General features: G+C 45.8%; 1 protein-coding gene across 1 annotated transcript in view; it reads right to left on the bottom strand.

Annotated features, from left to right (window-relative positions):
- The window catches only part of FANCI (FA complementation group I), a 163,147-nt gene that overhangs the window by 37,590 nt on the left and 97,822 nt on the right, over nucleotides 1-27,735 (bottom strand). Inside the window, exons 23-24 of the mRNA XM_069766216.1 lie at nucleotides 26,048-26,212; nucleotides 25,745-25,924 (exon numbers count right to left, since the gene is read on the bottom strand). Of these exons, the coding sequence (XP_069622317.1) occupies nucleotides 25,745-25,924; nucleotides 26,048-26,212 (345 nt within the window). The remainder of the gene's footprint in view (nucleotides 1-25,744; nucleotides 25,925-26,047; nucleotides 26,213-27,735) is intronic.

The following is a 27,735-nucleotide window of genomic DNA, read 5'->3' as shown; positions in this document are numbered from 1 at the left end:
TGGACCATGTATTGAGATTATATGCTACATCAGCTAAGTCTTATATTCGAGATACGGGGGACTTCCTGAACAAAATCGAAAATGTCAATATTTCTGAGTCCACCATTTTGGTTTCTTTTGAAGTGGTATCCTTATATACCTCCATTGAACATGATAAAGGGCTTGAAGCGGTCTCATGTGCGCTATCGGGCTCTGACGTGGCCCCAGAGTGTGCACGGCTCATCCTCACATTGCTGGAATTCATCCTCAGGCGGAATTTTTTTCTGTTTGGGGATGAGTTTTTCCTGCAATTGAGAGGTACTGCCATGGGGTCCAATGTGGCCCCGACGTATGCCAACATCTACATGGCAGTACTGGAGGATGGGTTCGTGTACAAATCCAGCCTCTGGCGCCACGTCAGAGCCTGGTGGCGTTACATTGATGATATTTTCATGATATGGGAGGGCACTTCTGTTGAGCTGGAAGCTTTTCATGGGTTTTTGAATCAAATATACCCCGAATTACAATTCACTCTGACTCATTCAACTACGCAGATACAATTTTTGGACACTCTGGTTTACAAATGTGGGAACAAATTAGAGACTGACATTTTCATCAAAGAAACGGATAGAAATGGATTATTAGCCTTTGATAGTAATCACCCGAGAAAAATGGTGGGTTCTCTTCCGTGGAGTCAGCTCTTGGGAGTGAGGCGTATTGTGTCCGATGAGGAACGGGTGGATCTTAGACTTAATGAGATGTGTAGTAAATTTATCTCTAGGGGATACCCTATACGGGAGGTTACTAGATATAAAGATAAGGCTGCTGGTTGTTCCCGGGGTAGCATTCGGAATAAGACTCGTGTCAAATCTATGAATGATAGGATTCCTTTCGTGTCGATTTACAATTCAGCAAGTAATCGCATTGGGAACATACTGAGACGACACTGGACCCTGTTACAACGGGGCCTTCCTTCTATTCGTAGCTTTGAGAGTTTCCCCATGATGTCTTTTAAAAGGGGACGTAACCTCAGAGATAGACTTGTGAAATCCGATATTGGGACCTCCAAAAGATCGATTCAGAGTACCCTAAGTTCAGCTAAAAATGGAAATTTCCCATGTTTGGGCTGTTCTTGCTGTAACAACATGCTAAAGGGGGAGTTTTTTTACCACCCACATACTGGAAAGAAGATCTGTCTCAAGGAGAGATACACTTGTGCTTCAAGTTATGTGGTGTATATGATTGTGTGCCCTTGTGGACTCACCTATGTGGGTGAGACAACCATGGAGGTAAGGGCGCGCATTAATAAACACAAGAGCACAGTGAGAACGGGACTTACGGAATTACCAGTCCCGAAGCATTTTGCTGATAATAGACATTCAGTAAATCAACTCAGATTTAGGGTGATAGATAGTGTCCCGGTACTCAGGAGAGGAGGTAACAGACTACAAATTCTCAAGACTAAGGAACTTCGGTGGATTTACACCATGGGGTCGCTACAACCCAAAGGTCTTAATATTGACTTTAATCTAAATACTTGTGTACGGTAGGACTGTGGACTCATGATCATTGGTATTTGTTTTTAACATCTCTGCGGCCTTGTTGGATTTTGTTGCATATTGTATGGTTCTTATTTCCTGTTTTGTTTCTATGTTTTATGCTTTTTCTTTTTCGTTTAGGCAGATTCTGCTACAGTCGACGGTCAATAGGACGGAATAACTTATACACTGTGATTTTGCCTGCGATATGGAATCACATTGGGCTCCTTGTTCCTGTGCCCCTCGACTGTTGCTTAGTATTAATAATATGTTTATATTTGGTTTATTAGATATAATAGTTTTTTGTTATCTATTGTTAATCTGTTTTGGGTCTGTGTATATGGATGGTCATTGTAGTGGGGAGGTTTAGTGTTACAGCGGGAGGTCTGGAGGATATTTGGGTACTATTCATTCGTTGTACCTCCCCCTTGTAATTTATGTCCCTGATATATCACTATATAAGATGGGAATGTCATTTATACCATCTAGGTTTCTAGGTATTCAGATATGTCCGCTCACATAGCCTGGATTGGTGATTCTAGCATTATAAATGTGGAGTCCAGGTTGTGGTTGCCCTGACTACGCTGTTGTTTATCTTGCGGGCCGCGCGAGGTTAAGGCATCGCGGTCTCGGCACTTGATCGGTTCCCCACGTGGTTACATGTGGGGCTCAGGTCTGTGCGGTAGATCGCGTGTGCCTCCTTGTCGCTGCAACGCAGGATCCAGCTTGTTGCTGGGTGGACGACAGGGTGTTGGCGTTGCGGTTGTTATGGCAACTCCTTAGCTCGGCCCCGGACTCCGGGCTGGGTGGGTGTGAGGTGCTCGCCTCTTTTGATTGCTTCCCGACGCGGTCATGTGCTGGGGGCGGTCTTGAGAGGTGATGCGCCGGCACTTACCGGGCTGTGTAGCTGGTGGCTAGAGGCGTCGGGGATATGACGTAGGCGATTACTAATTGTGTTACAGGTTTTGCTATTGGTGGTAAAAGACATATCCTGATAAAGGAATCCTCTGATTGGCATCGCTACATCCTAAAACGCAAATGTAAGCCTGGAATCGATTGGAAGTGCTCTGTTTACTACTCCATGTGGACAGGAGATGATTGGAGGACACAGTTATGTTGACCCCGTCACCGGATCTGGATAGTTGGAGTCTTCAGGATTCTGGAGTATTTATAGATTATTGTGGGGAATATTAACCTGTTGTACACATATCTATTACTAGTGCTGGGAGATTTTTAATTGGCACATGTTTGATGTTTGTTTTTTAATTTTTAATTTGCTAATTATGTGGTAGTGGGCGGCTTGTTGGTGATTGGTGCCCTGCGTGACACACACACTATATATAGCCGGACCTATGTACTGCAGGGTATGCTTGATAAAGACCTATTAGGTCGAAACGTTGCTGTTTGCTGTTTTATGGCTTAATAAATTTTCATATTTGGATTACACCCGGATGGAGCGCTGTCATTTTCCTATCTTCAGACTTCTACGGTCCTAGTGGGTTCCCTGGACTTGGACTGGCGCTCCGGTGAAGTGAAGTGCGGTTAGCCATCTTGCTTGCTTTGGAATATTGTACTTCATGACAATGGTAAAAATTCTTTGATAGTACCTGCGTTTATTTGTGAAAAAAACGGAAATTTGGCAAAAATTATGAAAATTTCGCAATTTTCCAACTTTGAATTTTTATGCAATTAAATCACAGAGATATGTCACACAAAATACTTAATAAGTAACATTTCCCACATGTCTACTTTACATCAGCACAATTTTGGAACCAAAATTTTTTTTTGTTAGGGAGTTATAAGGGTTAAAAGTTGACCAGCAATATCTCATTTCTACAACACCATTTTTTTTTAGGGACCACATCTCATTTGAAGTCATTTTGAGGGGTCTATATGATAGAAAATACCCAAGTGTGACACCATTCTAAAAACTACACCCCTCAAGGTGCTCAAAACCATATTCAAAAAGTTTATTAACCCTTCTGGTGCTTCACAGGAATTTTTTGAATGTTTAAATAAAAATGAACATTTAACTTTTTTTCACAAAAAATTTAATTCAGCTCCAATTTGTTTTATTTTACCAAGGGTAACAGGAGAAAATGGACCCCAAACATTGTTGTACAATTTGTCCTGAGTACGCCGATACCCCACATGTGGGGGTAAACCACTGTTTGGGCGCATGGCAGAGCTCGGAAGCGAAGGAGCGCCATTTGACTTTTCAATGCAAAGTTGACAGGAATTGAGATGGGACGCCATGTTGCGTTTGAAGAGCCACTGATGTGCCTAAACATTGAAACCCCCCACAAGTGACACCATTTTGGAAAGTAGACCCCCTAAGGAACTTATCTAGAGGTGTGGTGAGCACTTTGACCCACCAAGTGCTTCACAGAAGTTTATAATGTAGAACCGTAAAAATAAAAAATCATATTTTTTCACAAAAATTTTCTTTTCGCCACCAATTTTTTATTTTCCCAAGGGTAAGAGAAGAAATTGGACCCCAAAACTTGTTGTACAATTTGTCCTGTGTACGCTGATAGGCCATATGTGGGGGTAAACCACTGTTTGGGCGGATGGGAGAGCTCGGAAGGGAAGGAGCGCCAATTGACTTTTCAATGCAAAGTAGACAGGAATTGAGATGGGACGCCATGTTGCGTTTGAAGAGCCACTGATGTGCCTAAACATTGAAACCCCCCACAAGTGACACCATTTTGGAAAGTAGACCCCCTAAGGAACTTATCTAGAGGTGTGGTGAGCACTTTGACCCACCAAGTGCTTCACAGAAGTTTATAATGCAGAGCCGTAAAAATAAAACAAAATTTTTTTCCCACGAAAATTATTTTTTTAGACCCCAGTTTTGTATTTTCCCGAGGGTAACAGGAGAAATTGGTCCCCAAAATTTGTTGCCCAATTTGTCCTGAGTGCGATGATACACCATATGTGGGGGGGAACCACTGTTTGGGCACATGGGAGGGCTCGGAAGGGAAGGAGTGCCATTTGAATGCAGACTTAGATGGAATGGTCTGCAGGTGTCACATTGCGTTTGCAGAGCCCCTAATGTACCTAAACAGTAGAAACCCCCACAAGTGACCATTTTGGAAAGTAGACCCCCTTAGGAACTTATCTAGATGTGTGCTGAGCGCTTTGACCCACCAAGGGCTTCACAGAAGTTTATAATGGAGAGCCGTAAAAATAATACAAAAATTTTTTCCCACAAAAATTAATTTTTAGCCCCCAGTTTTGTATTTTCCCGAGGGTAACAGGAGAAATTGGACCCCACAATTTGTTGTCCAATTTGGCCTGAGTGCGCTGATACCCCATATGTGGGCGCATGGGAGAGCTCGGAAGGGAAGGAGCTCCATTTGGAATGAGGACTTAGATGGAATGGTCTGCAGGTGTCACATTGCATTTGCAGAGCCCCTAATGTACCTAAACAGTAGAAACCCCCCACAAGTGACACCATTTTGGAAACTAGACCGCCTAAGGAACTCATCTAGATGTGTTGTGATAGCTTTGAACCCCCAAGTATTTCACTACAGTTTGTAACGCTGAGCCGTGAAAATTAAAAAAAAAAATCTTTCCCCCCAAAATTATTTTTTAGCCCCCAGTTTTGTATTTTCCCGTGGGTAAGAGGAGAAATTCGACCCCAAAAGTTGTTGTCCAATTTGTCCTGAGTACGCTGATACCCCGTATGTTGGGGGGAACCACCGTTTGAGCGCATGGCAGAGCTCGGAAGAGAAGGAGCGCCATTTGGAATGCAGACTTAGATGGAATGGTCTGCAGGCGTCACATTGCGTTTGCAGAACCCCTAATGTACCTAAACAGTAGAAACCCCCCACAAGTGACCCCATATTGGAAACTAGACCCCCCCAGGGAACTAATCTAGATGTGTTGTGAGAACTTTGAACCCCCAAATGTTTCACTACAGTTTATAACGCAGAGCCGTGAAAATAAAAAAATCCTTTTTTTTTCCCACAAAAATTATTTTTTAGCCCCCAGTTTTGTATTTTCCCAAGGGTAACAGGAGAAATTGGACCCCAAAAGTTGTTGTGCTATTTGTCCTGAGTACGCTGATACCCCATATGTTGGGGTAAACCCCTGTTTGGGCACACGGGAGAGCTCGGAAGGGAAGAAGCACTGTTTTACTTTTTCAACGCAGAATTGGCTGGAATTGAGATCGGACGCCATGTCGCGTTTGGAGAGCCCCTGATGTGTCTAAACAGTGGAAATTATAACTGAAACCCTAATCCAAACACACCCCTAACCTTAATCCCAACAGTAACCCTAACCACACCTCTAACCCTGACACACCCCTAACCCTAATCCCAACCCTATTCCCAACTGTAAATGTAATCTAAACCCTAACTGTAACTTTAGCCCCAACCCGAACCCTAACTTTAGCCCCAACCCAAACTGTAGCCCTAACCCTAGCCCTAACCCTAGCCCTAGCCCTAACCCTAGCCCTAACCCTAGCCCTAGCCCTAACCCTAACCCTAATGGGAAAATGGAAATAAATACATTTTTTTAATTTTTCCCTAACTAAGGGGGTGATGAAGGGGGGTTTGATTTACTTTTAGAGCGGGTTTTTTAGCGGATTTTTATGATTGGCAGCCGTCACACACTGAAAGATGCTTTTTATTGCAAAAAATATTTTTTGCGTTACCACATTTTGAGAGCTATAATTTTTCCATATTTTGGTCCACAGAGTCATGTGAGGTCTTGTTTTTTGCGGGACGAGTTGACATTTTTATTGGTAATATTTTCGGGCACGTGACATTTTTTGATCGCTTTTTATTCCGATTTTTGTGAGGCAGAATGACCAAAAACCAGCTATTCATGAATTTCTTTTGGGGGAGGCGTTTATACCGTTCCGCGTTTGGTAAAATTGATAAAGCAGTTTTATTCTTCGGGTCAGTACGATTACAGCGATACCTCATTTATATCATTTTTTTATGTTTTGGCGCTTTTATACGATAAAAACTATTTTATAGAAAAAAATAATTATTTTGCATCGCTTTATTCTCAGGACTATAACTTTTTTATTTTTTATATCTGTCTTTTTGATTGCGTGTTATTCCACTTTTTGTTCGGCGGTATGATAAATAATAAAGCGTTGTTTTTTGCCTCGTTTTTTTTTTTTTTTTTTCTTGCGGTGTTTACTGAAGGGGTTAACTAGTGGGCCAGTTTTATAGGTCGGGCCGTTACGGACGCGGCGATACTAAATATATGTACTTTTATGGTTTTTTTAAATTTATTTAGATAAAGAAATGTATTTATGGGAATAATAATTTTTTTTTTTTTTCATTATTTTGGAATATTTTTTTTTTATTTTTTTTTTTTACACATTTGAAAATTTTTTTTTTTACTTTTTTACATTGTCCCAGGGGGGGACATCACAGATCGGTGATCTGACAGTGTGCACAGCACTCTGTCAGATCACCAATCTGATAGCAGTGCAGGCTGCTTCACAGTGCCTGCTCTGAGCAGGCTCTGTGAAGCCACCTCCCTCCCTGCAGGACCCGGATCCACGGCCATCTTGGATCCGGGGCTCGAGCAGGGAGGGAGGTGAGGAGACCCTCGCAGCAACGCGATCACATCGCGTTGCTGCGGGGGGCTCAGGGAAGCCCGCAGGGAGCTCCCTCCCTGCGCGATGCTTCCCTGCACCGCCGGCACATCGCGATCATCTTTGATCGCGGTGTGCCAGGGGTTAATGTGCCGGGGGCGGTCCGTGACCGCTCCTGGCACATAGTGCCGGATGTCAGCTGCGATAGGCAGCTGACACCCGGCCGCTATCGGCGGCGCTCCCCCCGTGAGCGCCGCCGATCGCGCTGGACGTACTATCCCGTCCGTGGTCATAGGGGCTCACCCCACCTCGACGGGATAGTACGTCCCATGTCAGAAAGGGGTTAATGGGGAATTTTTGTTATCACTGATCATTTTGTCTGTCATAGGATTTTGTGTAAATACTGATGAAAAAAAAGTAATTTAGCATATTGGCTTTTTCCTCATCCTCATCCACCATTTCACCCAGACTATTTTTAAGGGGACCAACACTATCATTTTTTAGTTTCTTTCTATTTATTTAGTTAAAGAATATTTGGGGATTATTTTTACTCTCTCTGGCAATCAGTCTCTCTGTCTCAATCTTTGCTGCCTTCATTTGTTTTTTACAGAATTTATGTAAGTTTCTGTATTTATTTAATGCCACATCACTACCTACTTCCTTTAATTCTCTAAATGCTTTCTTTTTGTCACTTATTGCGCTTCTTACAACTCTATTTAGCCATATTGGTTTCCTCCTATTTCTAGTATGTTTATTCCAATACAGTACATATGGTGCACAGGTCCTAACCAGGATGCTAATAAACGTCTCCCATTTTCTTTGTGTACTTTTATGTCTCAGGATATTGTCCTAGTTTATTGCACTAAGATCATCTGTCAACAGTTAGAAATTTGACTTCCTGAAGTTTAGTGTCCTTGTAACCCCTCTACTAAACATCTTATTAAAGGATACATGAAAACTTATTATTTTGTGATCATGGTTACCCAAGTGACCCCCAACCTTTATATTTGCTATGCAGTCTGGCCTGTTGGTTAATATTAGGTTTTTATACTAGTTTTTATTTCCATGCATTGGGAACATTGCACACTGTTTTCTAATGCAAAACATGAAGACAAATGTATATAATTTTTAACTACTTTACAGAAAAAAAAATAAAAATGAACATTGGGCTGTTAAAAAACAGGGATTTTTGTGTACTTACCGTAAAATCCTTTTCTCTGAGCCACTCATTGGGGGACACAGGACCATGGATGCAATGCTGCTGCCACTAGGAGGCTGACAATAAGAAAAACACAAAAAGATTAGCTCCTCCTCTGCAGTATACACCCACACACTGGCTCCAGCCGAACCAGTTCAGTGACAAAGCAATAGGAGATCATAACGTCATATGAAAGGATGAAACGTCAAACCGAAGACCATATTCAAGCCATCAGGCCAATAGGGTGGGTGCTGTGTACCCCAATGAGTGGCTCGGAGAAAAGTAGTTTATGGTGAGTACACAAAAATCCCTGTTTCTCCTTCGCCTCATTGGGGGACACAGGACCATGGGACATCCCAAAGCAGTCCCTGGGTAGGAACTGACAGAACAGACAACGTCACGCACCAACTGCACAGAGATGCATTACCGCCGTCTTAAAGATCCATCTTCCCAGACTCGCATCTGTTGAAGGCTAAGTGTGAATGTTGTAGTGCTTCCAGAGGGTGTGCAGACTGAACCGCCGACGCCTGGTGCCGAATGGTCCAGGAAACATCCACCGAACAAATGGAGTGTGCCCTAATCCCACTAAAATAGGCTTGCCTCTGACGTAGTAAGACTCTAGCCGAACGTATCCACTTGGCTATTGTGTATTTGGGCACAGCTAGTCTCTTCCTGTGACCCTCAGGAAGAACAAATAAGGCATCATCTTGCGGAAGAACTCCGTTTGAGAGATGTATCTTCTGAGAGCCCTCATGAGATCTATAGAGTGGAGAGCCCTCTCAAAACGGCATATTGGTGCCAGGCAAAAAGAGGGCAGGATAATGTCCTCCTTATGGAAAAAGGAAGAGACCACTTTGGGTAAAAAGGACGGGGACGGTTGGAGAACCACCCTGTTCTGGTGAAAAATCAAAGTAACCGAAACCAGAACGACGACCTTCCGGGAAGAGACGTCCTGCAGCAACTCAAACAGAGCCTCCTGCGAAATGCCCAGGACCAAAATAGGGCCCCCGATGGCCAACGGCCCTCTGTAGGGGGGCACCACGCAGGAGGCCCCCTGAAAGAAAGTCTACACTTGTAGCTTAGAAACAATCTGGTGCCGAAGCAAAACCGATAAGGTCAGAACGGAGAAGGCCGGGGGGCGGGGGGATTAGAGGACGGCGATCCCTGCACCATGCGAAAAACGCTTTCCAGGTGTGGATATAAATGTGCTCCAATAAATGCACCCCGATGCAGGTTTCCGATCGCGAAACATAGAGGAAACAACTTCCCGGGAGAACCCCACTCGGGTTAGTACTGATCTGGTAGCAGATCAGGCCTTGGGAGAGCCAATCCGGTCAATCCAGTGGTCGCCAGGGAGGGCTGACGAGCTGAGCCAACTTCGCGTACCATGCCCAGCAAGGCCATTGTGGAGAGACAAGGATCGCCGGAACCCCTATCACCTAGATCTTCCCGATGACCCTTGGAAGAGAGGACGAATCTGACGCCACAAATGGAACGTGCATCCATCCCGATGACCTTTGGATCCCGGGACCGGCTATGAGCCCTGGTACTTTGGCCATGATGCACTCAGGTCCCCATCCGGAGACTCCCAGCGATGACAAATCTGATGGAATACCTCCGGATAAAGTGACCACTCTCCCGAGACAAGACCCTAACGGCTGAGGAAGTCTGCCGACCAGCTTTCCACTCTCGGGATGTGAACCGTTGAGATGACCGAGTGTGACATCTCGACCCAGCAGAGAATGTGATCCACCTCACGCCTTGCCGCCCTGCTGCGGATGGTTCCCTGATGATTTATATATGCCACAGCCGTGGTATCGTCTATATTCGGATGGGGCGACTCACCAGGGGGTGATGGAACCATCGACCGGACAACTAAATCGCCCGGATCTCCAAGCCGTTGATCAAAAGGGGCGACTCCCGATGTGACCACCGTCCCTGGGCAGTGTGATCGGACACAAGCGGCATAGAGAGTTGAAAGAGAATGGATTCCTGTCCCAGCCGATAGTAAGGAAAAGGGCAACAAAGTGTCCGAGACCCCTGTTGAAGAGCTATGACCATGTCACGAGGGAAAATTACTAACCCTTGGGAGGAGGGTAGGGTCATTCCTAAAAGTGATATCTCCTGAGCCAGGATCGGGAAAGATTGGTTTAAATCTATCAGCCAGCGCGAAAAAAAAAGTGTCCCAAGGGATACAGAAGCCTTCTGCCATGCTTGGAAAGACTGCCCCTTGATCAGCAGGACGCTAGGTATGACAGGACGACCCCATCCTGAGCGTGAAGAATGGACATGACAACCGTCATGACCCTTGTGAATGCCCTAGGATGAGTGGTGAGGCCATAGGGCAAAGCCTTAAATTGGTAATGTTCCTCTCGGACGGCGAGACGCAGGAACTTTCAAGTGAGTCAGAAAGATCGAGATATGAAGGTAAGCATGCCGTATGTCGATGGATGCTAGGGACTCCCTCTTCTACATTGAAGTGATGACAGAGGGGAGGAGCTCCCTCCTGAAGGATCCTGACGAACTTGTTGAGTAACTTCAGGTCCAGGATGGGCAATACCGCTCCATCCTTCTTTCTTCAGGGACGAACAGTGCTGTAGGCCGGGAGGAAACACTGTCTTGTATGCAGAAGACACCAGGAGACTGACTCATTCGTCGTGAAGGACGGAGTGCCAGATATGACAACACAGGAATAGACGTCCGCCTACGAAAGGACCGGAAACATTCATGTTGACGAAAAGGACGCCTAGACTTTTGCTAGGGAGGGAATTTACCTTTTTTTTTTCCTTGACAGAGATGTCAAGGACTTTTTGGACGCAGCATCCGTTCACCATCCCTGAGCCACAGTGTCCGTCGGATGGTGATGGCAGTTGCGGCTGTAAGCACAGCATAGAGCAGAGTGTAGGGATGCATACAAGAGATATTCCCTGGCCAAGGAGATCTGATTGGATAGTACTGCTGTTTCCAGAGGAAAGTCAGTGTCCTGTATGGTCCTGCTCAGGGTATCATCCCAAGAGACCATAGCATTAGATACCCACACTGCAGCAAAAAAAAGGGGGGGGGGTGGAGTGCCGAGCACAAAGCCACGTAAAAAAAAACCGAACGGCCCAGGTTCTCTATCTGCCGGTCCATGGGGGCATTAATTGAGGAACCATCTGGTGAGGATCAAAGGGATTTTGAGGTCAAGAGTGAGACAGGCAGACCGGAGGGGATTCTTCCCATTTTTTTCCGCAATCAGGGGAAAGGGTATCTCGCCTCTATAAGCTTCTGACTTGTAAAGCGTATGTCCGGTCGCTCTTCGTGGTGACGAACCATGTCCTAACCTCCCATCTACCCACGAATCAGAAGAGGGGAGAAGGACCATCCATCTCCCTGCCATCGCTGCTGTTCATCAGGGCCGATGGAATGGAGGCTGCATGGACATAGTAAATGCCTCTGGACATCCAAGGGGGTTAACTGGTCGAGGATGGGTAAGCATTGTTGGTCAGGCGCCGAGAAAAAGGGTGGTATGAGCCTGGATGCAGAGGTGGGTACATGGCGGTGACACATTACGTTCCCATCAGTTGCTAGTGTGAAAGGAAAGATACCCTGAAAGGATCTGTCGACATGAAATAACACAGCATGCCCATAACAAAAAAAACGATGCTTGAAGGGGTACGTGGAGACGACACTCTGCGTTCCTGCCTGTTGTAGGTTTGGGGAGAGCGGAGCCCTTAAGGGATCTGTTGCCATTCTGAAATCTGAGGTTGAGGAATCCTCTGAGACAGGCTGGGAAAGGCCCTGGGCAATAGAAGAGGGACTGTATCACTTTGGACAGTGGCGTCATGGACTGCAACAGTGGTTCGGTAGAGGAGGACGACTCCTGAGCTCATTCGAGATCACCGTTCCTGCAGAGAGGGGGTACTACGTCCCCGTGGCAACAGAGTCTGGCAGGTAGTACATGAAGTGGAATTGGTTACCCCATTTTAGATGTCCTCAGGAAACATATAATGCACCACAGTATGGTGGTTTCTTATACTGCTAATATCCTCCAAAAGGACGTGGAGCCCAAAGGAACTGCAGGGAAAAGCCAATATGGGCTGCTGTGTCTGCTGCAGGGTCAGGGCTCTTACCTAGGTCCTGTTGCCCTAGAGTGCTGCCGGTCCGATACTACGCCGGCGCAGCCTTTCACGCATGCGCATGGAAGCAGTGGGATTCATTACGTCTTTAACCTTAGCACGTGATTGTGCGTGCTTCGGCATGGAAGTACTCACAGGGCTGTGTAATCTCTTGGCGCGGCACAGGTATGATGGCTGAGGCGCAGGGGTGAGACGTAACAGAGTCGGCACTTGCGCAGTCGTCTACATGTGCGCACAAGGAAGTATACCTACAGAGCAGCGTGTGGAACGCAGTATGGAAGCCGGATATGGGGCGCTGACACGCACGCCGAATAAGCAGGTGTTCTGATTGTGTCAATAATGATTGGGATATATAGTGTGTGTAGTTGGGCACTTACTCCAAGGCATTGTATCAAAAGGGGATCCACCCCGAAGTGCTGAGGATCATATCATGTGAAAACGGCCATCTATGAATAAGTTAAAGGGAACCTGTCACCCCCGTTTTTTGAGATTGAGCTATAAATACTGTTAAATAGGGCCTGCGCTGTGTGTTCCTATAGTGTATGTAGTGTACCCCGATTCCCCATGTATGCTGAGAAATAACTTACCAAAGTCGCCGTTTTCGCCTGTCAATCAGGCTGGTCAGGTCGGGAGGGCGTGGTGACATCGGTGGTTCTTCCTCAGCTTTACGTTGGTGGCGTAGTGGTGAAGACACAGCGCGCGATCTGCGCTGTAATCCCTTGCATCGGTGGGGGCGGCCATCTTCCTGGGGCCGCGCGTGCGCAGATCGAGTGCTCTGCTGCACGGGGCTTCAGGAAAATGGCCGCGGGATGCCGCGCGTGCGCATTAGAGATCGCGGCGGCCATTTTCCCAAAGCCGAGATGCAAACTCGGCTTTGGGAAAATGGCCGCCGCGATCTCTAATGCGCACGCGCGGCATCCCGCGGCCATTTTCCTGAAGCCCCGTGCAGCAGAGCACTCGATCTGCGCACGCGCGGCCCCAGGAAGATGGCCGCCCCCACCGATGCAAGGGATTACAGCGCAGATCGCGCGCTGTGTCTTCACCACTACGCCACCAACGTAAAGCTGAGGAAGAACCACCGATGTCACCACGCCCTCCCGACCTGACCAGCCTGATTGACAGGCGAAAACGGCGACTTTGGTAAGTTATTTCTCAGCATACATGGGGAATCGGGGTACACTACATACACTATAGGAACACACAGCGCAGGCCCTATTTAACAGTATTTATAGCTCAATCTCAAAAAACGGGGTGACAGGTTCCCTTTAAGTAGTCCTTTGGCACATACATGTTTTTACTCCTGATGAACCTCATATACTTTTGGAGGGGAAACGCGTCAAGTTAGTTGTGTGTTGTGAATTCTGTGGCAGAGCTCCCTCCTGTGGTCACAAGTGGTACTTCGGCTGATTCTCTCTGTGAGCTTCCGTTGGTGGAGGAAAGTGGTACTGCGGCTTCTGAGTTTCCTTCCTCAGGTGATGTGGTGAAGTCGTTAGGTGCTGCTCTATTTAACTCCACATAGTGCTTTGATCCTGGCCTCCAGTCAATGTTCTACTATTGGACCTGTTTCCTCCTGGATCGTTCCTGTGGCCTGCTGCTCTGCATAGCTAAGTTCTGCTTTGCTATTTTGTTTGCTGTTTTTTTCTGTCCAGCTTGTATATTTGTTTTTTCCTGCTTGCTGGAAGCTCTGGGACGCAGAGGGTGTACCTCCGTGCCGTTAGTTCGGTACGGAGGGTCTTTTTGCCCCCTTTGCGTGGTTTTTGTAGGGTTTTGTGTTGACCGCAAAGTTACCTTTCCTATCCTCGCTCTGTTCAGAAAGTCGGGCCTCACTTTGCTAAATCTATTTCATCTCTACGTTTGTCTTTTCATCTTAACTCACAGTCATTATATGTGGGGGCTGCCTTTTCCTTTGGGGTATTTCTGAGGCAAGATAGGCTTATTTTCTATCTTCAGGCTAGCTAGTTTCTCAGGCTGTGCCGAGTTGCATAGGGAGCGTTAGGCGCAATCCACGGCTGCCTCTAGTGTGGTTGGAGAGGATTAGGGATTGCGGTCAGCAGAGTTCCCACGTCTCAGAGCTCGTTCTATGTTTTTGGGTTATTGTCAGGTCACTGTATGTGCTCTGACCTCTATGTCCATTGTGGTACTGAATTACCTTATCATAACAGTACTGGAGGCCCAAAGTACTAATGATTCTCAATAGAGGGAAAAAAAAAGTTCTGAGACCATTTTTTTTCTCTGCACTGTGTTTTGCCTTTTTTTTTTCCCCTAGACATTTGGGTGGTTCAGGACACAGGTGTAGCGATGGACATTAAAGGTCTGTCTTCATGTGTGGATCAGCTCACGGCAAGAGTACAAAATATTCAAGACTTTGTGGTTCAGAATTCTATGTTAGAACCGAGAATTCCTATTCCTGATTTGTTTTTTGGAGATAGAACTAAATTTCTGAGTTTCAAAAATAATTGTAAACTATTTCTGGCTTTGAAACCTCGCTCCTCTGGTGACCCAGTTCAACAAGTTAGGATCATTATTTCTTTATTACGTGGCGACCCTCAGGACTGGGCATTTTCTCTTGCGTCAGGAGATCCTGCATTAAGTAATATCGATGCGTTTTTCCTGGCGCTCGGATTGCTGTACGATGAACCTAATTCAGTGGATCAGGCAGAGAAAAATTTGCTGGCTCTGTGTCAGGGTCAGGATGAGATAGAGGTATATTGTCAGAAATTTAGAAAGTGGTCCGTACTCACTCAATGGAATGAAGGTGCGCTCGCAGCTATTTTCAGAAAGGGTCTCTCTGAAGCCCTTAAGGATGTCATGGTGGGATTTCCTATGCCTGCTGGTCTGAATGAGTCTATGTCTTTGGCCATTCAGATCGGTCGACGCTTGCGTGAGCGTAAATCTGTGCACCATTTGGCGGTATTACCTGAGCTTAAACCTGAGCCTATGCAGTGCGATAGGACTTTGACCAGAGTTGAACGGCAAGAACACAGACGTCTGAATGGGCTGTGTTTCTACTGTGGTGATTCCACTCATGCTATCTCTGATTGTCCTAAGCGCACTAAGCGGTTCGCTAGGTCTGCCACCATTGGTACGGTACAGTCAAAATTTCTTCTGTCCGTTACCTTGATCTGCTCTTTGTCATCGTATTCTGTCATGGCATTTGTGGATTCAGGCGCTGCCCTGAATTTGATGGACTTGGAGTATGCTAGGCGTTGTGGGTTTTTCTTGGAGCCCTTGCAGTGTCCTATTCCATTGAGAGGAATTGATGCTACGCCTTTGGCCAAGAATAAGCCTCAGTACTGGACCCAGCTGACCATGTGCATGGCTCCTGCACATCAGGAGGTTATTCGCTTTCTGGTGTTGCATAATCTGCATGATGTGGTCGTGTTGGGGTTGCCATGGCTACAAGTCCATAATCCAGTATTAGATTGGAAATCCATGTCTGTGTCCAGCTGGGGTTGTCAGGGGGTACATGGTGATGTCCCATTTCTGACTATTTCGTCATCCACCCCTTCTGAGGTTCCAGAGTTCTTGTCTGATTACCGGGATGTATTTGATGAGCCCAAGTCTGATACCCTACCTCCGCATAGGGATTGTGATTGTGCTATCAATTTGATTCCTGGTAGTAAATTCCCAAAAGGTTGACTGTTTAATTTATCTGTGCCTGAGCACGCCGCTATGCGGAGTTATGTGAAGGAGTCCTTGGAGAAGGGGCATATTCGCCCGTCATCGTCACCATTAGGAGCAGGGTTCTTTTTTGTAGCCAAGAAGGATGGTTTGCTGAGACCTTGTATAGATTACCGCCTTCTAAATAAGATCACGGTTAAATTTCAGTACCCCTTGCCATTGTTATCTGATTTGTTTGCTCGGATTAAGGGGGCTAGTTGGTTCACCAAGATAGATCTTCGTGGTGCGTATAATCTGGTGCGTATTAAGCGAGGCGATGAATGGAAAACTGCATTTAATACGCCCGAGGGCGATTTTGAGTATCTAGTAAGGCCATTCGGACTTGCCAATGCTCCATCAGTGTTTCAGTCCTTTATGCATGACATCTTCCGAGAGTACCTGGATAAATTCCTGATTGTGTACTTGGATGACATTTTGATCTTCTCGGATGATTGGGAGTCTCATGTGAAGCAGGTCAGAACGGTGTTTCAGGTCCTGCGTGCTAATTCTTTGTTTGTGAAGGGATCAAAGTGTCTCTTTGGTGTTCAGAAGGTTTCATTTTTGGTGTTCATCTTTTCCCCTTCTACTATCGAGATGGACCCTGTTAAGGTCCAAGCCATTCATGATTGGACTCAGCCGACATCTCTGAAAAGTCTGCAAAAGTTCCTGGGCTTTGCTAATTTTTATCGTCGCTTCATCTGCAATTTTTCTAGCATTGCTAAACCATTGACCGATTTGACCAAGAAGGGTGCTGATGTGGTCAATTGGTCTTCTGCTGCTGTGGAAGCTTTTCAAGAGTTGAAGCGTCGTTTTTCTTCTGCCCCTGTGTTGTGTTAACCAGATGTTTCGCTTCCATTCCAGGTCGAGGTTGATGCTTCTGAGATTGGAGCAGGGGCTGTTTTGTCGCAGAGAAGTTCTGATTGTTCGGTGATGAAACCATGCGCCTTCTTTTCCAGGAAGTTTTCGCCTGCTGAGCGAAATTATGATGTGGGCAATCGAGAGTTGCTGGCCATGAAGTGGGCATTCGAGGAGTGGCGTCATTGGCTTGAAGGAGCTAAGCATCGCGTGGTGGTATTGACTGATCATAAGAACTTGACTTATCTCGAGTCTGCCAAGCGGTTGAATCCTAGACAGGCTCGTTGGTAGCTGTTTTTTGCCCGTTTTGATTTCGTACCTTCCGGGCTCTAAAAATGTGAAGGCGGATGCTCTGTCTAGGAGTTTTGTGCCCGACTCTCCGGGCTTATCTGAGCCGGCGGGTATCCTCAAAGAGGGAGTAATTGTGTCTGCCATCTCCCCTGATTTGCGGCGGGTGCTGCAAAAATTTCAGGCTAATAAACCTGATCGTTGCCCAGCGGAGAAACTGTTTGTCCCTGATAGGTGGACGAATAAAGTTATCTCTGAGGTTCATTGTTCGGTGTTGGCTGGTCATCCAGGAATCTTTGGTACCAGAGAGTTAGTGGCTAGATCCTTTTGGTGGCCATCTCTGTCGCGGGATGTGCGTTCTTTTGTGTAGTCCTGTGGGATTTGTGCTCGGGCTAAGCCCTGCTGTTCTCGTGCCAGTGGGTTGCTTTTGCCCTTGCCTGTCCCGAAGAGGCCTTGGACACATATCTCTATGGATTTTATTTCGGATCTCCCCGTCTCTCAAAAGATGTCAGTCATTTGGGTGGTCTGTGATCGTTTCTCTAAGATGGTCCATTTGGTACCCTTGTCTAAATTACCTTCCTCCTCTGATTTGGTGCCATTGTTCTTCCAGCATGTGGTTCGTTTACATGGCATTCCAGAGAATATCGTCTTTTGACAGAGGTTCCCAGTTTGTTTCGAGGTTTTGGCGAGCCTTTTGTGGTAGGATGGGCATTGACTTGTCTTTTTCCTCGGCTTTCCATCCTCAGACTAATGGCCAGACCGAACGAACCAATCAGACCTTGGAAACATATCCGAGATGCTTTGTTTCTGCTGATCAGGATGACTGGGTGTCCTTTTTGCCTTTGGCTGAGTTCGCCCTTAATAATCGGGCCAGCTCGGCTACCTTGGTTTCGCCGTTTTTCTGCAACTCTGGGTTCCATCCTCGTTTCTCTTCAGGGCAGGTTGAGTCTTCGGACTGTCCTGGTGTGGATACTGTGGTGGACAGGTTGCAGCAAATTTGCACTCATGTAGTGGACAATTTGACCTTGTCCCAGGAGAAGGCTCAACGTTTCGCTAATCGCAGACGCTGTGTGGGTCCCCGACTTCGTGTTGGGGATTTGGTTTGGTTATCTTCTCGTCATATTCCTATGAAGGTTTCCTCTCCTAAGTTTAAACCTCGTTTCATTGGTCCGTATAGGATTTCTGAGGTTCTTAATCCTGTGTCTTTTCATCTGACCCTTCCAGATTCTTTTTCCATACATAACGTATTCCATAGGTCATTGTTGCGGAGATACGTGGCACCTATGGTTCCATCTGTTGATCCTCCTGCCCCGGTTTTGGTGGAGGGGGAGTTGGAGTATATTGTGGAGAAGATTTTGGATTCTCGTGTTTAAAGACGGAAACTCCAGTATCTGGTTAAGTGGAAGGGTTATGCTCAGGAAGATAATTCCTGGGTCTTTGCCTCTGATGTCCATGCTCCCGATCTTGTTCGTGCCTTTCATATGGCTCATTCTGGTCGTCCTGGGGGCTCTGGTGAGGGTTCGGTGACCCCTCCTCAAGGGGGGAAACTGTTGTGAATTCTGTGGCAGAGCTCCCTCCTGTGGTCACAAGTGGTACTTCGGCTGATTCTCTCTGTGAGCTTCCGTTGGTGGAGGAAAGTGGTACTGCGGCTTCTGAGTTTCCTTCCTCAGGTGATGTGGTGAAGTCGTTAGGTGCTGCTCTATTTAACTCCACATAGTGCTTTGATCCTGGCCTCCAGTCAATGTTCTAGTATTGGACCTGTTTCCTCCTGGATCGTTCCTGTGGCCTGCTGCTCTGCATAGCTAAGTTCTGCTTTGCTATTTTGTTTGCTGTTTTTTTCTGTCCAGCTTGTATATTTGTTTTTTCCTGCTTGCTGGAAGCTCTGGGACGCAGAGGGTGTACCTCCGTGCCGTTAGTTCGGTACGGAGGGTCTTTTTGCCCCCTTTGCGTGGTTTTTGTAGGGTTTTGTGTTGACCGCAAAGTTACCTTTCCTATCCTCGCTCTGTTCAGAAAGTCCGGCCTCACTTTGCTAAATCTATTTCATCTCTACGTTTGTCTTTTCATCTTAACTCACAGTCATTATATGTGGGGGCTGCCTTTTCCTTTGGGGTATTTCTGAGGCAAGATAGGCTTATTTTCTATCTTCAGGCTAGCTAGTTTCTCAGGCTGTGCCGAGTTGCATAGGGAGCGTTAGGCGCAATCCACGGCTGCCTCTAGTGTGGTTGGAGAGGATTAGGGATTGCGGTCAGCAGAGTTCCCACGTCTCAGAGCTCGTTCTATGTTTTTGGGTTATTGTCAGGTCACTGTATGTGCTCTGACCTCTATGTCCATTGTGGTACTGAATTACCTTATCATAACAGTTGTGTAAAGGACATGCCTATTAGTGAAATTTGTTATAGGAATACCTAGAGTTGTTCCTAGGGTTATCATTGCGAGTAAATATATATCTGATAAAGATACTGGTATCATCCATTTTGAATAAGGTTGTTAGTCATCTGTCATATAGTCTGTGATTTAGTTGGTACTCTGTTTTTGTCGTGTAGATGAGTTATGAATGATTGGTACACTAAGATAACCCATATATATATGTATAGGACACTCTGATATTCCTATCTATTAGCACTTTAGAGCACTCATGCACCTTACCTCTGCCTTTTTCTGCCTATTTAGGGATACAATAGGTTATCCGCCGCCGAGGAGTGGGGGCGCCAATTACGCATGATTAGGGTGCCAACCCCCGCTGATAGGCAGGGACAGACAAGGGACAGCCCCATAGTGCCATGATGTCCTAAAATAATCTCTGAATAACAAAGAGATAGCACGTTGTGTATATATGGGTAAATATTCATCCTGCCCCGATAGGGCCTAATAGGGGTAGCAGGGTGAGCCGATGTGGAGCGGGGGCGCCATTTGCGCAGGAGGTAGGGTGCCAACCTCCGCTGATAGGCAGGGTGCATGTAGCATAGTGCAGGGTTAGGCACCACCCGGGCATTTCCTATTGATTGCTGTTGTTTTGGTGATGGTTTTTTGTAGTACACTATTTGAGTGTTTTTTTAAAAAAAATAGTTAATTAATAAAAGTTAATATTTTAATCATTGAAAATTGTTTTTTTTCTGTGAACGGTTTGCTAAGTATATTCCCAAGCTTATATCTCTTTTTCTGTGAACGGTCCGCTGTGTCACTTTAAGACTGTCACTGGGATCTCATTGGCACCGCGCCAGCTGAGGAGAGCCAATCAGGTGGATAAAGGTGGCCCCCTGGAGTTGTGGTGTGCGCAAATTTCGAAGTGAGCGATAAGCATCAGTTCGGGGGCAGGCCTACGGACGCAGCATCATCCGGTGGGTGGTACCTTGGGATTGCTCCAGGAATAGGCCCAAGCCAGGGCCTAAATTTCTGCGACCGGCAGAAACGTTACCGGGGGGATGGGGATGCCACGGGGGAGCGCACTGCAGCCAGACACAATCAGAGGAGAGAGCACAGCAGCGGATGAATGGAGCTCTGAGAAAGAATCCTGCCGGCATTTGTGAGTCATGATTGCGCTGGGGGCTGCTCTTGGGGTGCGCACCATGTTTAGGGCCCAAACAACCTGTACACATAAATCTGCCCAGACACCTATGGTCCCCCCACACAAGGCTCATTTTTCACTGCCACGTATCACAGGCGCTCGTACTAAGAATTTGCTGCAGGGGCCCACTGCCGACCTGGATTCTCTTACCAGCGGTGCGCGTCTCAGCATGGAGCCGCCATGGATGACTGGGCTTCAGCGTTGTTGCAATGTGGACGGTGCCAGGAACCCTCCATCCACCATCTCATTGTCCACGAGGTGTAGAGGGACCGCTGCATCATCGCTGTTTGTCAGTGGTGATGCAGTGGGGACCGCACGGACGGCATAGATTCCTCTGGACAACCTAGGGGTTAACTACCATAGGATGGAGTAAGGCTGTTGGTCTGGCTGAAATAAGCCTGGCTCAAAAGGGGGTACATGGAGGGGACACTCCATGTTTCCGTCTGTTGTTGGTGTGGGGAGATCGAAACTCTGAAGGGAACCGTCGCCCCTAAAGAAGCTCAGGCACACCGTTTAAAGGTGCAGGAGGGGGTACGTGGAGGTGACACTCCATGTTCCTGCCTGTTGTTGGCTTGGGCAGATCGGAACCCTGAAGGGACCCGCCGCCCTCTGCAATCCAATATGAGGAATAAAGAATAAAAAGTAAAAATAAAAAATTGTGTTCTAAAGACCAGACCCATGTGCCTCCTTCAGACACTAAGCATGAACTGGTTCAGCTGGAGCCAGTGTGTGGGTGTATACTGCCGAGGAGGAGCTAATCTTTTTGTGTTTTTCTTAGTGTCAGCCTCCTAGCGGCAGCAGCATTACACCCATGGTCCTGTGTCCCCCAATGAGGTGAAGGAGAAATAGCAGTGTCTGCATTTGTCTTTACAAACTCACAATGTGTACTATTTTTTATGGATTTAGCATTCCTGTGAATCACTAACCTAATATTTACTTGTATATCCACTTTTTTAGATGTGTTTCACATCTATGTTGCATAGAGTCAACCACCTGTCAACTGTTGATCCAGCCCAGCATGCTTGGACTACATCCAACAATTTTTTGGCATCTGTTGGCTTTGCCTCAGAAACAGCATTTTTAATGTCACCCCACAAGTGTTCTATCGGATTAAGGTCTGGGGATTGGGCTGGCCACTATAACTTCAATTTTGTTGGACTGGAAGCAAGATTTTGCTCCATTACTGGTGTGTTTAGGGTCGTTATCTTGTTGAAACACCCATTTCAAGGGCATATCCTCTTCAAAAGGGCATATCCTCATAAGGCAAAATGTCCTCTTCAAGTATTTTAATACATGTAAACTGGTCCATGACCTCTGATATGCGGTAAATAGGCCTGGAACCATAGTAAGAGAAACATGATCATATCATGATGCTTGCACCACCATGCTTCACTGTCTTCAGAGTGTACTGTGGCTCGAATGAAGAGTATGGGGTTGTCTGAAAAACTGTGTTGTGGCCCTTGAACCCAAAAAGATCAATTTTACTAATGTGTTCTTTGGCAAATTGTATCTGCTTCAGCACGTTTTTTTTTTGTTTTTGTTTTTTACAGTGGGACTCTGCGGGGACTTCTTGCTAACAGATTAGCGTCACACAGGCGTCTTCTCATTGTCACAGTACTCGCAGGTAACTTGAGATTGCCTTTGATCATCCTGGAGCTGTTCATTGCCTGAGCCTTTGCCATTCTGGCTATTCTTCCATCCATTGGAATGGTATTCTTCAGTTTTCTTCCACGTCTCTCTGGTTTGGCTTTCCATTTTAAGGCCACATTCACACGTTCCTTTTTATCCTGCGGGTTCTCCCGCAGCGGATTTGATAAATCTGCAGGGCAAACCCGCTGCGGTTATCCCTGCAGATTTATCGCGGTTTGTCCTGCGGGTTCCGCTGCGGGTTCCGCTGCGGGATTTACCCCTACTATTGATGCTGCATATGCAGCAATATGCAGCATCAATAGTAATGTTAAAAATAATAAAAATGATATACTCACCCTCTGACGTCCCGATCTCCTCGGAGCTGCAGGCGGCGGTCCGGTTCCAAAGATGCTGTGCGATCAGGACCTTCGGTGACGTCACGGTCATGTGACCGCGACGTCACCGAAGGTCCTGGTCGCATAGCAAACCGGAGACCGGATGGCCGCGTGCAGCGCTGAGACTTCAGAGGGTGAGTATACATTATTTTTTATTTTAATTCTTTTTTTTTTAATACAAATATGGTTCCCGGGGCCTGGAGGAGAGTCTCCTTCTCCTCCACCCCGGGTATAACCCGCACATTATCCGCTTACTTCCCGCATGGTGTGCACAGCCCCATGCGGGAAGTAAGCGGATCAATGCATTTCTATGGGTGCAGAATCGCTGCGATTCTGCACAAAGAAGTGACATGGTCCTTCTTTTTTTCCGCAGCAATTCAGCGCGTTTTTTTTCGGGTTTTTCCGCATCATGTGCACTGCGGTTTTCGTTTTCCATAGGGTAACATTGTACTGTACCCTGCATGGAAAACAGCTGCGGACCCGCAGCGGCAAAATCACCGCGGTTCCGCAGTAAAAACCGCATAGTGTGAACATGGCCTAAAGCATTGGAGATCCTTTTAGCTGAACAGCCATTGTCTGCACTTCTTTATGAGTTTTACCCTCTCCAATCAACTTTTTAATCAAAGTACCCTGTTCTTCCGAACAATGTCTCGAATGACCCATATTTCTCAGGCGTTTAAGGAGAAATGAATGTATAACATGTCCTGGCTTCATCCTTACATAAGGGCCACCTGATTCACACCTGCTTCTTCACAGAATGATTGACCTCACTAATTGAACTCCATACTGCTATTATTTTGAACACAACCCCTTACAATTAATTATTCTAATACACAGACTCAAAAACATGCAGAACATGAATGCAGTGTCTGTTGGTTTTCTTAGACTCTTATTATTTATTCCAAAATCAGTGATTAATCTGGTTAGTCATATTGGACTGCCATTATTTTGACCAAAACTGCAGTTACATAGTTGCATAGATTGAAAAAAGACCAAGGTCCATCAATTTGTAATTTTTAAAATGTAAAAATGACCATTTTTTTTTTGCATAGAATATAAAAGACGTGTGTTTAACTTTAACTTTAGACGTTTTAAAGATTATTTAACCCCTTCACGACATGTGCCGTACTAGTACGGCGCATGTCGTGTTTCCCCCTTTGAAGTGGGCTCCGGCGGTGAGCCCACATCAAAGACGCGACATGTCAGCTGTTTAGTACAGCTGACATGTGCGTGCAATAGCGGCGGGTGAAATCGCAATTCACCCGCCGCTATTAACCTGTGAAATACCGCTGTCAAACGCTAACAGCAGCATTTAACTACCGCTTCCGGCTACGAGGCCGGAAATGAGTGCATCGCTGACCCCTGTCACATGATCGGGAGTCGGCGATGTGTCAGGACAGTAACAATAGAGGTCCTTGAGACCTCTATGGTTACTGATGCAGGCCTGCTGTGAGCGCCCCCCTGTGGTCGGCGCTCATAGCAAGCCTGCATTTCAGCTACATAGCAGTGATCTGATGATCGCTGCCATGTAACTGAGCCGATCGAGTGGTGCAAGCTACGAGCCTCCCATGGAGGCTATTGAAGCATGGCACAAGTTAAAAAAAAATGTTTTTAAAAATATGAAAAAAAATTAAAAAAAAATATAAAAGTTTAAATCACCCCCCTTTCGCCCCATCCTAAATAAAATAATGAAAAAAAATCAAACCTACACATATTTAGTATCACCGCGTTCAGAATCGCCTGATCTATCAACAAAAAAAAGCATTAACCTGATCGTTAAAAACCGTAGCAAGAAAAAAAATCGAAACGCCAGAATTACATTTTTTTGGTCGCCGCAAAATTGCATTAAAATGCAATAACGGGTGATCAAAAGAACGTATCTGCGCAAAAGTGGTAGAATTAAAAACGTCAGCTCAGCACACAAAAAATAAGCCCTCACCCGACCCCAGATCACGAAAAATGGAGACGCTATGGGTATCGGAAAATGGAGCTTTATTTTTTTTTTTTTTAGCAAAGTTTCAATTGTTTTTCACCACTCAGATAACCTAGACATATTTGGTGTCTATGAATTAATAATGACCTGGAGAATCATAATATCAGGTCAGTTTTAGCATTTTGGAAAGCTATAAAAAAAAAAAGCCAAACAAAAAACAAGTGTGGGATTGCACTTTTTTTTGCAATTTCACCACACTTGGAATTTTTTCCCATTTTCTAGTACAAGACATGGAAAAACCAATGGAGTCTTTCAAAAGTACAACTCGTCCCGCAAAAAATAAGTCCTCACATGGCCATATTGATGGAAAAATAAAAAAGTTATGGCTCTGGGAAGGAGGGGAGCGAAAAACAAAAACACAAAAATGAAAAAGGGCCGCGGCATGAAGGGATTAATCTTCAACTTGCTTAACTGTTCACTACAACAGCAATTTTAACCAGGGGTGCCCAAACTTTTACATGCCACTGTAGGTCTTTATAAATCAATTGCAAATACCGAACAATGATTATCTTCATTAAAGTGTAACTATCATTTTGTCAAATCAGTAAAGGTCCGGTTCCAAAGACCCCACCAATTGTTGAAGTTGAAAACACTGCTCAAGGGTGTAGTTCCTGCATGAGCTGTTGCCACATAATGGTGTACGGGTTTAATAAGTCTATGGTTCTGTACAATCATTCTCAGGGAGCTGTGTACCGACCCATAGACTTCCTGACAGGGCTGTGGAGTCGGAGGTTTGGCTTACCGACCCATTGAGCCCCTTAAGACAGCTCTGTGCAAGCAGCCTACATAGGAGCTGCACACTTCAGAGCAGTGTTTTGACTGATTGGTCACAAGGACTAAGACAAATGAAGGTCTCAGGACCCGGACCCCCACCAATCCACAAAACACTATACTATGCCTGTCATAAACTGTATAAATATTTTACAAAACAATAGTTACTATTTAAGGAGCGTTCCTGTTCTTTACCTAGTTATCTCACAAATGCTGTGGAGCATCTTCTCACTGTTCTGACCATCAGGTCCATCGGTGACCCCGGTCTCTTTCAGTTGTTGAATTTTCTGCAGTGCTATGCCAACGGCGTATCTCATGAAATCTAAGCTGGACCGAAGAACACGAAGACTTTCCTCATGGACTTTCATGCTGTCTCTGCAAATGAAGACATGAAAATGTAAATGATGTAGTTTGAGCAACCCTCCAGAGCGCTCCCGGACAGATCATCATAATACTCCAGGATATATATCATCTATGCGACTACAGAAAACAACATACCTGAATAAAGCTGTTAAAAGTGTGGAAACAAATCCCATAGATAGCAAGCTCCTGTATGCTTTATTACCGCCTGCTGAGCGACCTTTTGCAGATTTCTCCTTTAAGATGTCAACAAGTTTGCTGTAGCACTTAAATATTCCCAATATTTCTTCAAACTTACTTTTACTGCAAATATAGATGATATAAAAATGAACATTGCTGCATAAAGAAAGAAAACATCCCTTTAACCCCAGGAGCTTTTTTCGGTTTTGCGTTTTCGTTTTTTGCTCCCCTTCTTCTCAGAGCCATAACTTTTTTATTTTTCCGTCAATATAGCCATGTGAGGGCTTGTTTTTGGCTGGACGACTTGTGTTTTTGAAAGACATCATTGGTTTTACCATGTCATGTTCTAGAAAATGGGGAAAAAATTCCAAGTGCGGTGAAATTGCAAAAAAAAGTGCAATCCCATAGTTGTTTTTTGCTTTGCTTTTTCACTGGGTTCACTAAATGCAAAAACTGACCTGCCATTATGATTCTCCAGGTCATTACAAACTCAGATACCAAACATGTCTAGGTTATATATATATAAAAAAGCCATTTTCCGATACCAGTAGTGTCTCCATTTTTCATGATCTCGGCTTGGGTGAGGGCTTATTTTTTGCGTGCCGAGCTGACGTTTTTAATTATACCATTTTGGTGCAGATATGATCTTTTGATTGCCCGTTATTGCATTAATTCAATGTCGCGGCGACCAAAAAAACAGGATTTTTTGGTTGCTTACTGTAAAATCTGTTTCTTGGAGCCTTCACTGGGGGACACAGGAACCATGGGTGTATGCTGCTGCCACTAGGAGGCTGACACTATGCACAAAAAAAGTTAGCTCCTCCTCTGCAGTGTACACCCCACCAACTGGCATTCTGAAAATCAGTTAGTGAGAAAGCAGTAGGAGAAAGCAATAAAGTTGAAAAGTTGAAAGAAATACAACCACAGATGTCTGAACTGTAAATATAGAACGTAGAAAAACATCAACATGGGAGGGTGCTGTCCCCCAATGAAGGCTCCGAGAAACAGATTTTTACGGTAAGCAACCAAAAAATCCTGTTTTCTCTCTCCCTTCATTGGGGACACAGGAACCATGGGACGTCAAAAAGCAGTCCCCAAGGGGAGGGAGAAACAGACTTCCATCAGGTCGGAGAACTCATCACTGCTGTCTGCAAAATCCGTCAGCCTAGGCTGGCGTCTGCTGAAGCGTAGGTATGGACCTTGTAAAATTTGGCGAACGTGTGGACAGAAGACCAGGTTGCCCCTTTGAAAAGATGTAGGGCGGAAGGACTGTGGTGCACCTCCCAGGAGGCGCCAGCTGCCCAGGTAGAGTGAGCCTTAAACCCAGGAGGGGGCACTCTGTTCTTGACCCGGTAAGCCTCCAAAATTGCCGTTCTGATCCAGCGAGCAATAGTCGCCTTAGAAGCCGGCAAGCCTCTGCGCATACCATCTGGAATGACGAAAAGAGAGTCCGTCTTCCGAAAAGAGGCCGTTCTAGCCAGGTAGACCTTCATTGCCTTGGCCTGGTCTAGTTTGTTCAGAGAACGCTCCAGAGGATGAGTCGGAGCTGGACAAAAAGAGGATAGAACAATGTCCTCATTGAGGTGGAAGGCGGACACCACATTAGGAAGGAAGGATGGTGGAGGCCGCAAGACGACCTTATCCTG

This window comes from Ranitomeya imitator, chromosome 4 (genome assembly GCF_032444005.1).
Source record: "Ranitomeya imitator isolate aRanImi1 chromosome 4, aRanImi1.pri, whole genome shotgun sequence".
Lineage (NCBI taxonomy): Eukaryota > Metazoa > Chordata > Amphibia > Anura > Dendrobatidae > Ranitomeya > Ranitomeya imitator.
This window is presented reverse-complemented; position numbering and strand designations above follow the sequence as displayed.